Raw genomic sequence first — 16715 nt, 5'->3', positions numbered from 1 at the left:
CTTAGCACTATAAGGGACCTATTAGTATACTTTTTATAGTTATTAACTACATTAAAACACTATAACAGTACAATTTACTAGATAATTATTAACACTGCACTAATTAGAGCCTGCTAGTTAAGCTGCAGCGTAAGGTTATGCTGCCTATTAAGCTAGTTGTTACTTGCTAGAATAGCTACAAAGCTACTATTAAGCGCGCTATCTACTTCTAAGAGCCTCTCTACCTCTATATTAGTTACTATATCTGCTACTAAGCTACTAAGGATAACCTATAAATAAGCTAAGGTAAGATGTGTACTGTTAGCGTGCTATTATAGATACGCTCTAATAGCTTAACTATAGCTAATTAGGAGGTACTTACTAACTATTTATAAGTCCTTTAGCTATTAAAGCTTGCTACTAAGCAGCTTAAAGGTAGAGGTATCTATAGTAAGTTTGGCGCTAGCTATAAGGTTATCCTAGTGTTTAATTATCTACTTAACACCTATAAGAATATTACTACAGAGTTTAAATTAGTTAACGTACCCCACGGGCGAGCCGCTCAACAGGCGAGCCGCTTACTTTTGCCAAGCCCCCACCAAACTTCTCCTCCTACACCAATGTCTTCTTAACAATACCATTTAGACGCGTTAAAGGAAGCTTAGATACAGCTTGCGCTCTAGGCTCTTAAACAAGACGCAAATCTCTCTTAGTAACGCGCTGCAGCTATCTACAGGGTCCCTTAAAAGACACTAAGTAACTAACATATAGGACAACCTTTACGCACAGATTCTATAGCTAACTTACAGAAGCTAGACAACAATAAGAAGGAGGTAATTATTAAGCATATTCTTAAGCTAGATACGTAAGGATTTTCCTCTTAGCTCTTAGATATAGCTACTATAGCTAATTCTTTGCGCGCTAAGCACAATCTAGGCCCTATTAGCATAAACTGGCCTAGTACGTTTGTTAAGCAACACCTAGAGCTTAAAGTTAAGTTTAATTATAAGTACAACTATAAGAGAGCCCTCTATAAGGATTCTGAGGTTCTACAGGGCTGGTTTAGCCTAGTAGCTAATATTAAAGCTAAGTATAGCATCTAGGATAAAGACACATACAACTTTAACAAGACAGGCTTCATAATAGGCCAGATCTCTCTAGGAGCAGTTGTTACAGCTTTAGAACAACAGGGTCGGCCAAAGGCTATCTAGCCAGGCAACCAAGAGTGGGCTACGGCTATAGTAAGCATCAATGCCAAAGGATAGGCTATTCTGGCCTTCCTTATCTTTAAAGCCTACTACTACCTCTCTGCCTGGTACAAAGAAGAGGATCTGCCTTATAACTAGGTTATTAGAGTCTCTAATAACAGCTAGACTACTAACAAGCTTAGTCTTAACTAGTTAAAGCACTTTAACAGGCATACAAAGGAGCGTACTATTAGCACCTACTATTTACTTATTATTAATAGTTATAAGAGCTATAACTCTCTTAAATTCTAGCAATACTGTAAGGATAACAAGATTATTACTCTCTGTTTGCCTTCTTACTTATTACACCTTACATAGCCCCTTAAGGTAGGTTATTTTACTGCTTTAAAGAAGGCGTATAGGCACTAAGCTAAAATACTTATATATAACTAGATTAATTATATTATAAAGACAGAGTTCCTGCTATACTTTATACGCGCCTATAATGCTATAATTACTTCTAAGAACATCTAGAGAGGGTTCTAAGGTGCTAGATTAGTCCTATTTAACCTAGACTAGGTTATAATAGCCCTTAATATAAAGTTGCACACTCTATTACTACCACTACCTGTTAACAACAAGCTCTAGCAGTCGCAAACCCTAAGCAACACTCTTAAACTTAGGTTGTAATTAACGCTTATAAAGACAAGGATTTAGAGGTATATAGATAGTTTGCCTACCTCTATAGTTAAGGCGTTTAAGAAGGTAGTAAAAGGGGTAGTAATAATTACGTATACGCTAGTGTTGGCGTAACAGGAGATTACTTAGCTTTAAGCTGCTAATAAGGCAGCTATACAACAAAAATTACATAAAAGAAAGCAAGTTTAGGCAGAAGAGACCCTAACAGTTAAGGATAGCCTGTAATTAATAACTCTAAAGGAGTTTAGGGCGCGTAGTAATAGGAAGAAGGCAAAGAAGTAGGTGCGTGCTAAAGGAGGTAAGCCCTTCTAAAGACGCTGTGGACAGTGCAATCAGACAGGACACAACGCGCGAACATGTTAGAAAGAGGTAGAAGTAGTTTCTAAATAGTATTACAGGCCATACTGCACTTTGTAGCACTAAACTAGGTTGTTTTGGGCTATAATAGGGTGGAGTTTGGTAGGGGCTTGGCAAAAGTGAGCGGCTCGCCTGTTAAGCGGCTCGCCTGTGGGGTACGTTAACTATAAAGCGTACAACGCACCTAAAAACTACCTACTAATTAATATACGCGCTAGCTAGAATAAGCTAAACAAATACTATAGTAAGCTTACTAAGTTACTATACTACTATACTACTATACTACTATACTACTCTACCTATACTATAAATTATACTATAAGAAAGTATAGGTAGATAAAACTAAGCTGCTAGCTAGATGCTATACTAGCTTTCTGTAGATTTAGGCTATGTATAAGCCTAAGGAGCTACCTCTATAGTGCCTAAAGCTAGCAGCAGGTAGCTCTATTAATAACGCTATTAACGCTGTTATTAACTCTAAACTAACTAGCGCTATAGCTGTTACTAATAAGTATAATAACTAGTGTAGGTATAAGCTATAGTAGACGTAGAAGTATTATAAGAGTAATAAAGCAGACGGCAAGCTTGCATTAGGAAATAGAGGCACCCTGTTTGGGTAATCCGGGCCTCGCGTACGGCTTATGCGCTACGCCCGAACAGGGAATCAACCTCCATTGTCTGTCATAAAAGTCCTCCCTCCATAGTCTTTTCCATCCTTTTCTTTCACCCATTGCTCTCTATTCTCATCCCTTTTATCCGCGACCCCTTGTCTGCGCCCAGTCGCCGGCCCCTCCTCACCCGACTCAACCATCCTTCATGTGGCACTTTTCTCAAACTTAGCTGCCTGCTTAGAAGAATCAAACCGCCTTGCTACCGTGCCCAGCTTTCTCTCCGTCTGCCTCCTTTTTCGGATTCCTTCGGTCCTGGTAGAGGCTAGCCACTCCAGCCTTCGCACACGCTGGGCCCGGCAGTTCACGCATCTCTGAACTTCTACCCGCAACGCAACAGTGACGAATATACGAGCAGGAAGCCTCTCTAATTGCCTGTTCCTAAGTTCTGTCCCCAATTTCCACGCTGGCTATACCCGAAACACATCTGCGGTCGAAGGAGGGATGCTCGCCCGTCGCACGGTCTAGCCCCTCACAATGCTGACTGCTTAGCCTGTTTGCCCTCGCTTTTCTTCAGCATCGCCAGGGCGTTGGTGCTTCTGCAACGCACTTTATCAGGCATAACTTAGTCAGAACAGACTGCATAATCTTTTATGCCGTAGTCTGACCTCTAGTCACTCCGCCTCCTGCATCTTGCTCCTTTAGTGGATTACGGCCTCCAATCTGCTCTCTTAGTATGCGTCATTCCCGTACGGCTTCTCTCTCTTATATGCAGTCGTTCACTCGCATGAGGCGCTAGTCTCGCGCTTGGGGTCTTCCAATACTTCGCCACGCATAGCGTGTCTGCAGTACCTGTAGTTTTGCAGTGTTGCAGTGCAACGAGCAAGGGGCAAAGGTCAGAAGACAGCCAGCTGGCGATTCGGTGTTTCTGTTAGCGTAGCAAGTGCCCACATCCTGCTCTAGCCTGAAAGACACACTTTCCGATCAATGGCGTCTATGTCTCAGCTCTGGTCACCCGGCATCACCTCTTCCCCCCTTCAGTTCTTCTGCGGAATACGCTCGCCAATCCAGACTCAGTTATCCGCGCTTTGCTAGAGCTAGCACTGTCAGCGATGACGCAGTCAAGCACTTGTTGTCTTGGGCGGCGTTGGCGTTGGCGTTAGTATGACCTGTGAGGGATTGGCAGAGCCTTCTCTGCTACCGTTTTGGCCGAAGGGAGAGCGCTGCCCGGTGAATAGCTTCCATACTTGTGTCTCAATTCTGGTTTCCCGGCGTCGTCAGCCCAATTTCTCCAGTCGAACAGATACCACGGCCACTCTCTGGTCTCACGGGTTCCTCTGGGGCTAGACCCAGCGGTATTACGCGGCAAAGCACTTGCATACCGCATGGACCTCGTGACTTCTGCACAGGGTGCTCCACCTTGTCTGAGACGCCGGGATTGGATCTCTTCTAGCATATGCTGCAGCTGATGATCTGGTGATCGAAGAAATAGCTGGCGATCGAGGGCTCTTTCTCAGTAAGCTTAAAAGAAAACTCAGGGTGGCGCTTAGAGAGTCATGCGTACCCTTGGTAGCTTCCGCAGCAATGGTCAGGTCAAAAGTAGGATATAGCTAAATAACAAGGGTCGCGTCGGAGACACCGAGGATGGGCACTACGATCGATTTACCGTCATTACCTAGATGTCTTCTCCCCTAGAGAAGTTGTTAGCTCGGTGAATTGTTTTCTATTTAAACTCCTGGATACGGCACTGTTTCCTTAGCCAGAGTCCATCAGATTCCATCACAATCTTACAATGGCTACTTTTACTTCAGTTCCTCAGACTACTTCATCTCAGTTCAAACATTACGACCCTACGCTACTGAAGCGTACAAAATCTCAGGCTAAGACAAAGGCTAAGGTTACGGGGCACACTCTTCGTAGAAATTGTACAGAGGAAGCGACGTACAATCTAGGATTGCTACTTCAAGGTCTTGTTTGCTCTTCAGTCATGCGAGCGACTCAAACCAGACTGACTCGTGTGCAGATACCGAGGGCGATCTTCACGCCATCCCTTAACAGACACTACAATCCCAGGCAACGGGCCCTATTGAGATGAACTCAGAAATTTGCGATCTGTTTGGAGCAGGCCATGGCAAAAGCATGAACGATGTCGCGTCTGGCGACCGTCACTACCAGTTTGGCTGTGAATTACTTGAAGAGGGAGGAACGGGTTACGCCACACGCGTTGCGACATCGGATGCAGCTACAAACGGGTTGCTTGACAGAAGCAGTCAAGGTAAGTATTTAGGCAGGCTGTGGTGCTGATTTCGCTAACGGGCATAGACTTTCATCCAATTGACATGGTTGAAGAACGCGACAGTGCTGCGCATATTCAGCCTATTAATAAGGCCTCTGACCATCAGGAGAACAATCACGACCTGACTGCCGGCAACGAAGGAGACCATGTCAGCCAGCGCGGTGATCTTGACGCAGCTATGAAGCACGCTTTCCCTGCAGGGGATATAGAAAGTTCTTGTTATAGTGAGTACCACTAAATCACTCAACAGGGCCACGTTGACACTGTCTAAGGCGGATTACTGGCGGAGGACCGGACGTTCTTTGGTACCATTGGCGTGAAAAACAGACCATCCACAACAAGTGAGAGGTCGCGTCATTCTTTAGTTATTGGTGCAACAATAGTCACCCCAGCAGCAGCGACGGACGTTACTTTGGAGACAGAGCCAGAAGACGCCTATCCAGCCAAGCGGCAAAGGCTGTCTGAGCGACAGCCACAGAGCCCTATGCTTGAGCCTGTTTCTAAGCTTAAATCAACGTCTTTACTAACTCTTAGCGGCCAAGCTTCCTGTTCTATTCCTAGCCCTTGAGCCGCTGGCCGTAAAGACGATGGTGCCACATATCTAGTCCTGCCTCCAAGCGATCTCCACGATAAAGAAGATGACCATAATGCAGATGTGCAGGGAATAATCGATAAACTACTGCAGTCAAGAAGATCCATCTCTTCTTTTGAAGGGATGGAAGGTGAACAAGATGTCGTTCGGGATGCCGACTGGCGTGAGGTGAATCAACAAGATAGTCTTGACAAAGTTGGGGAAAGCTTTGAGGACGAACTTGGCCACAACAGGGAGGGATTTGGCATCCCTCCAGCGAAACCTCCACAGTATGAGGACAGGGACCGGGCACCCAAGAGGAAACGCGGGTTATCAAACACTGCTCTCAGACCACTGTACTACAATAAGGTACCTGTGAGGGCACAGCAACAAGTAAGACCGAACCAGCCACGACAAAAACCAATGCCTGGACGGCCCAGGATCGATAGGGGTCTTCGATCTTGTTCCCCACAATCATCTCCTCCAGGCACAACGGCTTGCGATGAAACCAACATTAACTATAGACTCAGCCTCGACATGTCTTGTAAGATAACCGATCTCACAATCTGCGCTATCCCAAATGGATCGTCGATCGTGGCAGCAACTGTCTGTTATTGCGTCTCAAATCCATCTCTTGACCTGGTAGCTTTAGGTCATAGGTTCTTTGGCAAACAAGGCAAAGTTATCTGCATGACCCAGCTATTGTCGGATTTGTGGGTATTGCTAGGTTATCGGTGTAACAATAGTGCCCTAGACTTATTCAGTCGCGGAAGGTTGAATACGGAGTGGATGAGCAGTTCCTACAGCGATGCTGCTAGTCATGGAACGGACCACTCAGAAGACGGCTGGGACGAAGAGGGCAAGGATGGTGATCAAGGCACAGAAGTATACAGCCGACGAACGCACAAGCACTGGCTAGAGTCAGACGAAGAGCTTTTGCTGTCATTAAAGGATAAGCAGAGTATGGAATGGAAGGAGGTGTGTAAACGCTTTCCAAGTCGGTCACCGGGCGCAGTAAAATTGCGTTACTACATGTTACACAAGAGGAACCGGTAACGAAATTGTGGAAATGGTTTGATTAGGGGCTTGACGGCTGTGGGGAATTTGAGCGAACCTTTAAGAGCTCGGTGAAAGGCATCTTCTTTGTGCGCAGAGACAGTGGCAAAGGTGCACTTGTATGTATAGCAGAATGGCTTCTTATCTCACACTCAACTTTTGCCATTCAAGACTGTTTTGCTTGGTTCAGCTGTCACATTAGCGTTGCGTCGCTTCTAAGTCTCGCGTTTGCAAAGACGAAGGTATGCAACAACCGCACATGTTCTTCGTCTCTCCGCTCAAATCCCGAGTTTTTGTGGGTCTCTATTTGCTTGCGTGAGAGTGCCTAAGATAAAATTGATGCGGTAGCGAGACAAACAAACAGTGCCGATTAGTAAGCAGAAGATGTCGCTTTGCCTCTACTTGCGATTAGACAGCTTCCAATACAGGCGTAGGCCACCTTCGTAACTGCGGAAAAAATATCTGGTATAGTTGAGATCGCCACCAGGCGTACCACTCATATAGGTTAGCGAGGAGGAAGGATGATCTGCAGCAAGCGAATGAGTAATGCTGTTCGTTTTCCTAGCTTGGATAAGGACGATGTACCGGTAGGGCTTGCGACAGTAGTAGTAACTTAAAGGCTGCCCTGTGGCGCATGAGGCTTGTTTCCGCTAAAAGGACAACTGTTAGTCAGATTAACTTAGAGGGGTATCGCAAAAATTGTGCCGCACACAGTATGTCTATTACTTTGGAGTTGAAATGGATTACGTACAGTTTAGTCTGTCATAGCTGTTGTTATTTGCATATGAACGTAAGTTAGGTTCAACAGCAAAAGTTGAATTAGGTCAAACACACATTGTATCACATTATGTTTGGGGATTTTTTGTATGATTTCAAAATTATCAGTAACCCGAATTAGTTGTACCAAAGCGGCGTTGATCAGATGAACGAGCAGATAAGTTTAATTATAACATTCCTACTTATTATTCGCATGACTATCTCACCGTCTTGCTGTATAAGTGATGAAACCTCTATTCTGACTTCATTCAAAATCGCCATTCTCAGTACACATGGCTCAGAGCTCACAGACCTGCAGTAGTATCCTTCCATCGAATTGCGTTGGGGTCTTCCAAAACCATTCTCAACCCCCGTGCCGGCATTGGTGCCAAACTTGCCACGTTCTATAGGCTTTCTAACCTCACTGCACCCCTCAATACTCCTATCACCTATTTCAGGCGACTGTAATTTGCGCGTTAGAGCTTTGAGAGGTTCGATGATTCGGCGTTTGATCCCAGCTAAGCAGAAACCAAGAGGACACAGCAACTGTGTCGCTGTACAGGCCTATCCGCAGTTATATTGCACAAAACGATGATCAAGACATACCAGAAAGACTCCCTGGTGAAGGCTGGTGTCTACCTTGCTCTCGGCGAGCGATATACTGTAAATGAGGATCGCTCCACACAGCTGGAATGACGCCGCAATTGCGTTTGTGACGATAAACACCATTAACAATCGCTTATATCCCGAGCGGTCTTGTTCCGATCCTGCCGTCTCATGGTCTTCTAGCCGTCCGCATGAAATTGCTGAGGATAAGAATGACACCACTGCAAGGAGATAAAGTGGTCCTGAATCGTAAGCAAAACAGCAATTGTTGCCCCTGTCTTGGTTAGAGAAACAGGAAACTTTAAATCGCATCTCTTACCTGGAAGGATAAACAAAACTCGGCGCCGTCAAAAGGGCGATGAGATATGCCACCCACATAGCCCAGTGGGGAAACATCAAAACACGTAGGGTTCGGGCCAGCTAGTTATCCCATAAATCAGCAAGTCCCAAGAGCTTCTATGGATCTTCATACATTGGTGCCGGTGAGAAGTTGAAGGTTACATCGTACAGCCATGTCGACCCAGTACATGTCGTCTTTGGAGCGAACCGCAAAGACAATTGCAGTTATACCAGCAACTGATAAACCGGCCTGGCAAGCGCTGAGAAGAGTAGCCAGGACTCTCTCCCAGAAATAGGGGTGTCCCAAATTCTCGTTTATCCCGTTCGGTTTGTGAGACTTCACATCGTGATATATGAGCACAACGCTCAGCACGAGTCCAAACGTAAAGCAAATTGCAAAGCTGATAAGGACAAAGGTCATATCGAAGAGAAGTATATGTGCAGCATCTGCACAAGAAGACACCTACTAATATACTGGATTCAGGGAATCGTTTTGCCTCACATGGCGAGCACGCTCTCTGTAATTGTTCGAAGCCCAGCACCAACAGGCGTATCGCATGTGCGAACGGGATAGGCTGTGCAGTGTATTGCGGTGCTCCACTTACGTTGCGCCTGATCTACCACACCCTCTAGGAAGAGAGCTCCTCCGCCGAGTGCTTATGCAGGCTTGACACGTCTCTTACGATCTTTGATGAAGTGTGGAACACACTGTATCCTGCAAGACCCGGACGTAGAGCGAACTAGGAACGTAACTGGCTTACCTATCGCCAGATTGGAGCGCCGGCAGCATCATGATCGGCCATGTCTGATCATGCCGCAGCTGGCGCATCCATTGATTGCTGCTAAAGACAGATGATATGGTCAATCGCCTGAGTGACATACTTTCTAATGTCAGATAGCCTTGTAAAATTTATTATACACAAGGACACAGCAGTCACTGACTGGCAAAGTATTCTCAGTCCATAGAGGAATGAATTGTTCCTGCATCAGTGAGTGATGAGAAACTAACAAGGAGGAACCGTACGTGGTCACGAGAGATCTACTACTACGTGGAGTTTGTCCAAGAAAGGAAAAAAAGGGGCTGACGTGACATCCCTGAGTAGCGTGCGTTATCGCATGGCACAGATAAGCTCGGATGAAAGGCCACATGCCCATCACCTCTCTGAAATCTGCAGCGGTGAGGTACAGGTTTGGTGGACATTAGCTGAGTAGCGAAAAGCGGTATATAAAGGGGTCTCCTACCTTGATCTTATGGAGTCAACCACTTCTCCATTTCCTCAAACATCATCTCGTTCCAACCCTATAAAACGCCTCTGCTGCGTCAAGATGAGTTCTCAAGATACTATCGAAGATCCGACGCTATACCAAGACATGGTATGTATATCGATGCTGATGAATGTGATCTATTGCTGAGTATACTAGCTCCCTGCAATTGATTCCAACGAGTCAAATGAAGCAGTTGTAATAGAGGATGACCCGCATTCAGTTCAATCAGCTTCTCACACTTTGGAGTCACCACCAGAAAACAAAAAGTATATCCAAGATGACGAAGAAGACAAGGAGCGTATGAGAGGCCAGTCATGTCATATAGCAGATTCAGTCCTAAATCCTAAGCTTGGTATGTCTTCATGAATAATTTTAGACTCTGATTAACTGAGTGTTGCGAAAGAGAGGGTGCTGCTGTTTCTTACTCAGCTTGAATTGCACCTTACTCAGCTAAAGGAACGCGCGCAGGAGACGGCGAATTGCATTGAACACATCGTGAAACGATTGGAAGGGTTGAAAGATGACTTAAGAATTGATTTCAGCAAAACAAAGGATCCTACTCAGAGATGTCAACAAGAAAGAGGTATTTTAAGAGGAGTGAAGAGGGAAAGAGACGAAGGAGTGAAGCCTGTAAGCTGTACGCGACGCGAGAAAAAGAGAGCACTTGTAACTTGGGAGGGCTAGTGTTAATAATGTATTTGGAAGGAAGATGCTTAACGATGCGAGGACAAACTTGATTTTATATCAGTGGGTATGTGTGTGAAGGTGGAGCTGCATTCAGAAACGGGGGTTAATTACTGAAGCAGGAAATGGACGTTCGCTTGGCGCCTCGCCGCTTTAGTCCCCCCTCGCTCGTCCTTCGACTCAACCACCTCCATCTTTCGTTCTCACCCCAGCACCGCTATCTGTCTTGCTGGGCTACCGCCCTGTATTCGTGGGGCATTTTTCTCTCCATTTCGCCTTTGGAACCCGTGACAGCACCGCATTGCACGGTCTGTGCGATATCCTCTGCAGCTGTCGAGAGCCATACATGAGCCAAACATACCAGTCGTAGCAGATATGCCAGACCGGCCTTTCAGTACAGTAGCTTTGCAATAATGTAACCAGCACTCCTCCGATTCCATCCACCCATACACGTCGCATTGAGTCTGCGAAGAGCAGCTGGGTTAATGTGCTTTTGGCGGAGCGGCGAAGCATAATTGTGGCTGCGCAGCGTGACGCTGTTTGTCATCGAGAATGAACTACACACCCACCAAAATTCGATATTCGAGCTCCGTTGTACACTTAGTGACAAGCCAGGTGCTACTTAAATTAGCACACGCTTTACATCCAGCCTTGCGTAGCTTTTACACTACTACAAGAGTACTAATGCAGCTTCATCCTTCTAATTCTTCTAGCTCATTCCGAGCTGCGCGGAGGATCCCTTTCATATCAAGGTACAGCTGCGGGCTAGGATCCCTCCATCTCTCGCCGTTGGGAAATACTTTTCTTCGAAGCTTATTGACACAAGATATCAGCGACTGATAATATGGCGTGAAGTTCGTCTGCGCTGTCTTGAGAAAGTCTCGCTCATCAACCACAACTCCTTTTTTCGAATCAGCTAGTTCTTCAGCGTCAAGATAGTTCCATTTGTCAAATCGTGGAACGATCCTCTCCTGCTGTCCGTCATAGTGAATGCAGATCCAAAAGAGCACCCAGAAAAACGATTCGAGATCGTGCATGAACAAGTGCTGTTCGTCATCAAAGAGCACTCCAATGGCCATGAAAGCTCGCGTGCCGGTCTTCCCACGCGCTCCCGAAGCTTGCTCGCGCTGCTCCTTGATTGCAAGGTCAAGGTCGATCAGGAAGGCGGGCCATGACGAGTTGTCCTCTTCGTTCACCAGCAGGTTATTCGGTGAGATGTCGCGTTGAAGCATGCCCGCCTGCGTGTGTAGGGACTCGTAACCCTCGATACAGCCCTCCAGTGCGGCAAGTAGGCTGGTCCGGGAGCTTGATTTGTAGATGGGCTTCCCGTAGTCACGCACAATGACACGTCGATGGATGCGGTTCGCAATGGCCGGTTTCGTCGGAGAGCTCGAGCAAGTGCGCTTGCTATGTGGCAGTGGTGCATCCGTGTAGCTTGAGGATCGCTTCCGCCCAGCGAGACTACTGCTTCTATCTTTTCGTGAAGCCCGCCGCCCAGTCGTGCTTGGCGGCGGCATTGGCTTTTTTATTGTGTAGTTTTCTGCTTTCGTTATGTCTAGGCCTCTGCGTACATTGGTGCGGATGTTGTCATCTTGACCACCGACACGGACCGTCTCGTGGTGGAAGTACCTTGCAACGTTCACCACATCCTTCTCGGTTGCTTCGCGTAGCATTTCGCCCTCTTCTTCGCGCTCCGGGTACTGCCAGGAGTCTTTGACTACGAGCGAAGTGCTGGGCTTGTCTGCCCGATGCACTCTCCAGCAAGTCGTTGCACGACCGGCGACACAAGCTACTCGCTTTATCATCTTGTTGATGACGAGGCGCTCTTTGCCGTCGTCCCGCTCGATCTCGATGTACCGCTTGTCCCCGGCTGTGATGATGGTCGGATCGAAGCCCAGCTGCTCCTCGCCTATCCAGAGAAACCCCAGCACTGCAGACACAAACTGCAGACCGTCTTCGTTGATGTCGAACTGCTCGGAGGCGATGCCCCCCAGTCGATTGAAGCTCCACAGCCGCATAAGCGATCCACACAGCGTGAAGCCAAGAACGAAGCGGCGGCTGTCTTGAGCGGCAAGCACCTCCCTCGCATACCGGCCCAGGTTGAGCCACGCTTTAGACGCTTTGTCGGCTAACGCGTTGCTCTTGAGCTCTCCCGGCACGAGAATGCGTGACTAGTGATATTTGGAGTTGACACCAGCGCTCTCATCGTCTACGAAGCTGATGTCCAGCTTTCGATCGGCCGTGGAACCCTGCAAGGGCTGATGAGGTCGTGCTACGGTTCTGCGTCGAATCCTGGGGCCCGGCCGATGCTCTTCTGCAAAATCCAAGAGCTGCTCTGTAAGCGGTGCAAACCAGCTTAACACCTCCCCTTCCCTCGCCCCTTCAGGCCAACCTTGCCAGCCGCTCTCCTCCTGATAGAGCGGACTCTCTCCTTCCTGGCACTTGTCAAGCACAGCTTGTGCCGCCGATTCTAGACCTGGCACGTCTCCGAAGAACGCCTTGAAATAACCAGGTACGCCAACGTACAGTTGTCCCAGCTCCTCCTTTAGCACACCATCTACGTGTTTACGGTGCTCGGTCGAATTCGCGAAGCTGCCCGTGTTGATGGATAGGGGTGTTTGTTGGAAGGACGAGACAGGGCGTGGTGGGGGCGTCGATTCGGTGACGGCGGTTTCGGCTTGGCTCCAAATGATATCGTCGGATTCGTTCTTTAGGACTGCGTTCCACAATGGTCTTACCCGTTCTAGGTCAAAGTCGTCGGAGCTAATCGCAGAGTTGAGCTTCGAGAGATTGCTAAAAAGGTGTTTGCCCCCGGTCTTAGAGGGTAGGAGGCGGGCAGCAGGATGGATTTGAAGAGCTGAGATAAGAGCAAGCGATAGGTTTTGAACATCTTAGCGCGCGTTAGAAGTGGATGTTGACGTGTTCAAGTCGAGGTACCTTCAATCGCAATCCAATCTAAAGCAGACAAAGAAGCCGGTATCCCTTGCTCCTTACATAGAGAATTGAATGAATTGCGAACGCTGCTTAGTCCATTTCCTATGGGCTTAGAATTGAGTATGTCCAACCGAGACGGAAATGCCATCGTTTGTAGTCGCGTGAAGGATAGCAGTTTGATCGCACGAATGAGGTTGCATGCGCAGGCTTTTGTAAGACGCGATATGTCGTAAATAGAAGAAGTGACTGTGGCCGAAAGTGCATGGTGAGAGGACATGTCGAGAACAAGGAGGGTACAAGCGGCGAATGCGCGACCAAAGCGCAGGCTAAGGAGTCTGACTCAGCACAACATCAGCATGTTAGTGGCAACGAACGATAATCTCTACCTCACGTGAACGCGCGATAACACCCACAATGTCTATTCCACGTCAGCATGTAAATCATCGCGTGCCACGTAAAGTTTACTCTCCTTTGTTTCGTTCCGTCATTTGTCAAGTACTACCATCTAGATCAAGTAATTAATGTCATTTCCTGCTAGAGGAAGCGCCCCCTCTCTCCTCTACGTATCATGAGTGTGCGCCTCGCCGATCCCACGCTACTTTTAGTAGCTTTAACAATCGTTCGGCTCGGATCTCATTTCAGCTTGTACTGCGCCTCTAGGACTGACAGTATAGGTGATGGAGGTGGTTGTGATGCTTGCACTTAGTGTGGGCAGCAACGTCGCAATTGGGAATGTCGTCCCAAGGGGAGAGCACAGAGAGCGTCCTTTTCTCTCGATCTCACTACGCCACAGAGGGCGCAGGGTCAGGGAGAGCGTGATGGTCTGCTCTTGCGGTGCCACAGAGGTCTGACGAAGCGGCTGCCACCTGTTTTATTGATGTGTAGATTGTTACAAGCAGGTGAAGGACTATAATAGCCTTTGCTATCGGTGGATGTCCGCGCATACAAAAGACAGGACGCGACATGTCAAAAATCCAGCAGTGTAAGAGAGACTTGATGGCATTAGAAGTTGGTCTACAGATTCGAAACTAGGTGAGCCTGGGACTCAACAAGCAGAGAGCATTGCTTGAGTAAAAGCTCTTCGGCCCCTTCTAATTTTTGAATTTCGGATTCATCTAGTATCTCTTCAGGTAGGAAGCCTGAGTAGATAGGACACGGCAAGAAAATGCGCCTTCATTGCATCAACAATGCCTCATTATAAGCATAATCGCCTAGAGTATAATTCCACCTGCCTCATAATGCGCTCATGTACAAGGAGCGCACTAAGACTCACACCTTGCAGGAGTCTAATTGTGTCAGACTTGGTAAGAACAAGCACTCCCTAGCAGAGAACACCTTTGATGGTCATAAACAAAGACTTAATAGATAGAATTGCGTTAATGTCGTTGTAGAGGATTGCATCATTAGCCTTTACTGTTTGCAAGGTCTTTTTGTATGCCGCAAATTAACTAGAGTAGCCTAGTCAAGACTCTTTCACAATTATCTTATAAGAAGCAGTCAAAGAAGTAGCCCTATGTAGTAGAGTCGTAGGGAAGTAAAGATCAACAATATTGTCCCTTGGTATGGTTGTTCAGTGTGCTGTGTTTTCCTTAGAGTCGCTTAATTTGTAGTGCGGGATGAGGAGACCAGACGGCGTCTCTGCCTCGTGGCGTTTTGCTGGGTGGAAAATGTAGAGATCTACGCAGCTAAATGAACCACTGCACTGACTACATAGGTACTTTCCATTCTCTATGCGACATTAGCTTCCAGGATCACTAGCATTGCGAGTTGAACGGAAGCAACCTACGACCTGGGCGGAGGACCGATATTTTCCAAGCAGCTTGCAGGGCTATGTGCTTTCCTGCGACTTCCTCGCTAGACACAGGTAGTTGCTTCGTAGCTGGGGTTCTAGGTGTGGTATTCGTAAAACAAGTTGTGATGTATGATCGAAGCCATTCAAGACAGCTGAAAAGTTTCTCGTCTTCTTCTGTTTCCGTCCTGTGCCGGATCTCTTCACTCAATCGTGTACGGTCCCAATTCGACGAGTAACCCTCAATAGTGGGCATGAGCACTTTTTGTCTCTATCTGATAGTTAGATCTGAGCGCACCAGGGATACGCATACATACTTTCGCCATTGTAACAGACGCAGAAGCTTGGGTCATTGTGCCTTTGAGTTTATCAGAAGACGACAACCTCATGCAAGAAGTCAACTTTTGAAAGACCGTCGGTGATCTGGAGAACGTCTAGCCTTGTGGAGGATGATATATGTCATGCACATCAGCCAGCCAAGCGTTGGCCCGCTCTAAGGCTTTCCGCTTTCCCATCTCATAAAAGACTCGTTGGAAGGGGGGGTGGGGGTAAAGGTTGGAGTGGTTCCGTAAGCTCATGCATCCTGTGATCCACAAGTGTGTATGCGCATCAAACTCCATGCCTAGCCGTATATCGATTTGAGCGCATGCAAGGTGCGCCGTGGCTTAGACTTCTTACTGTTCCGCCCGGCTGCACTTACGCCCATCCCTATGCTTAATTCTACGCTCAACCCTACGCTTGGCTTCATTATATGTTCACGTGACAGTGCGGGGTAACTTTCTAAGGCTGCAAGTTTGCTCACGTGACAGCGCGGGGCTTTCAGAAGGCGGATCAGTGTTTTCGGAAGTAGATGGCCAACAAAACACCACGATCCCGTCTGGTATTCTCATATGCACCAGACAGGCGGACAACCTTTTCAACACCAGCATAGTTACTTAATACACTGCGATACCCTTATCCTCAGGGTCTACGTTACGGCCCAAAGGCGTGAGTGCCTGACGCTTGCGACAAATCACATTGCTCCACGACCCCACTAACCTCGTTCTACAGCCCTCAGCCTTTAAAGCTTGTGAACTTCACCTTCAGCAGCACATCCTAGACACGTACATAGCGCGATCTCTGCTGTGATCTCCATTATCAGCAAACACACAAAATCTCAAGTCAAGGCACGCGACCGCGCGAACTCGAGAGACGCCAGCTTCACCTGGCGCATTACGAATATACCTAGTTTTCGTCAGACAGCTCAACTTGATGGTAAGTCTTTCTTAAGATATACAATCCTCACTCTAACTGTTATTATCAGGCTTTCAATCCCGATAATGTAAAACCTCTCGATGCGAACACAGATTTTTCAAATGTAAAAGTGAACGGCGTTAGTTGGGTAAAAGGAAGTGGCAAAGAAGTGCAGTGGAAAGACAGCGATGTCACGGTCATTGAGAAGGACAGCGATGGAAAGGAGCATTTGACTTCTCTCTCCAGCTGGCGTGATGGTTCTTTGACGGTCAGCTCAGGCATGAGTTTGTACATCGCAGGAGGACAATTCAGAGTGGGATAGCATTATGTATTATTCTTAGTATACAGCTTACTC

At 47.2% G+C, this 16715-nt stretch overlaps 8 protein-coding genes across 8 annotated transcripts, besides 5 other annotated features; 5 read left to right on the top strand and 3 right to left on the bottom strand.

The window, feature by feature from the left end:
• Positions 1 to 517: part of a dispersed repeat that runs on past the window's edge.
• Positions 518 to 2402: a mobile genetic element.
• Positions 2382 to 2481: a dispersed repeat.
• Positions 2482 to 2529: a tandem repeat.
• Positions 2530 to 2792: a dispersed repeat.
• Positions 2793 to 4969: 2177 nt separating this feature from the next.
• Positions 4970 to 5694, top strand: EKO05_0005115 (uncharacterized protein; the record flags this gene model as incomplete). Its single annotated transcript, XM_038939531.2, has 3 exons — positions 4970 to 5105; positions 5153 to 5350; positions 5399 to 5694. The coding sequence occupies 3 exons, from the start codon at positions 4970 to 4972 to the stop codon at positions 5692 to 5694; spliced, it is 630 nt and encodes a 209-aa protein (XP_038799661.2).
• Positions 5695 to 5841: 147 nt separating this feature from the next.
• Positions 5842 to 6753, top strand: EKO05_0005114 (uncharacterized protein; the record flags this gene model as incomplete). Its single annotated transcript, XM_059636523.1, has 1 exon — positions 5842 to 6753. One exon carries the CDS (start codon positions 5842 to 5844, stop codon positions 6751 to 6753), a length of 912 nt encoding a protein of 303 aa, XP_059492506.1.
• Positions 6754 to 9705: 2952 nt separating this feature from the next.
• EKO05_0005113 (uncharacterized protein) lies at positions 9706 to 10404 on the top strand (the record flags this gene model as incomplete). Its single annotated transcript, XM_038939249.2, has 3 exons — positions 9706 to 9828; positions 9877 to 10072; positions 10124 to 10404. The coding sequence occupies 3 exons, from the start codon at positions 9706 to 9708 to the stop codon at positions 10402 to 10404; spliced, it is 600 nt and encodes a 199-aa protein (XP_038799660.2).
• Positions 10405 to 11096: 692 nt separating this feature from the next.
• On the bottom strand, positions 11097 to 12422 carry EKO05_0005112 (uncharacterized protein; the record flags this gene model as incomplete). Its single annotated transcript, XM_059636522.1, has 1 exon — positions 11097 to 12422. One exon carries the CDS (start codon positions 12420 to 12422, stop codon positions 11097 to 11099), a length of 1326 nt encoding a protein of 441 aa, XP_059492505.1.
• Positions 12423 to 12575: 153 nt separating this feature from the next.
• EKO05_0005111 (uncharacterized protein) lies at positions 12576 to 13615 on the bottom strand (the record flags this gene model as incomplete). Its single annotated transcript, XM_038939229.2, has 2 exons — positions 12576 to 13294; positions 13342 to 13615. The coding sequence occupies 2 exons, from the start codon at positions 13613 to 13615 to the stop codon at positions 12576 to 12578; spliced, it is 993 nt and encodes a 330-aa protein (XP_038799659.2).
• A 1293-nt stretch (positions 13616 to 14908) lies between these two features.
• EKO05_0005110 (uncharacterized protein) lies at positions 14909 to 15516 on the bottom strand (the record flags this gene model as incomplete). Its single annotated transcript, XM_038939420.2, has 3 exons — positions 14909 to 15066; positions 15125 to 15398; positions 15445 to 15516. The coding sequence occupies 3 exons, from the start codon at positions 15514 to 15516 to the stop codon at positions 14909 to 14911; spliced, it is 504 nt and encodes a 167-aa protein (XP_038799658.2).
• Positions 15517 to 16017: 501 nt separating this feature from the next.
• Positions 16018 to 16191, top strand: EKO05_0005109 (uncharacterized protein; the record flags this gene model as incomplete). Its single annotated transcript, XM_059636521.1, has 2 exons — positions 16018 to 16114; positions 16178 to 16191. The coding sequence occupies 2 exons, from the start codon at positions 16018 to 16020 to the stop codon at positions 16189 to 16191; spliced, it is 111 nt and encodes a 36-aa protein (XP_059492504.1).
• A 187-nt stretch (positions 16192 to 16378) lies between these two features.
• Positions 16379 to 16682, top strand: EKO05_0005108 (uncharacterized protein; the record flags this gene model as incomplete). The annotated part of the gene is made up of 2 exons (XM_059636520.1): positions 16379 to 16381; positions 16431 to 16682. The coding sequence occupies 2 exons, from the start codon at positions 16379 to 16381 to the stop codon at positions 16680 to 16682; spliced, it is 255 nt and encodes an 84-aa protein (XP_059492503.1).
• Between the last annotated feature and the right edge of the window lie 33 nt (positions 16683 to 16715).

The sequence above is a fragment of the Ascochyta rabiei genome, chromosome 7, assembly GCF_004011695.2.
Source record: "Ascochyta rabiei chromosome 7, complete sequence".
Lineage (NCBI taxonomy): Eukaryota > Fungi > Ascomycota > Dothideomycetes > Pleosporales > Didymellaceae > Ascochyta > Ascochyta rabiei.
This window is presented reverse-complemented; position numbering and strand designations above follow the sequence as displayed.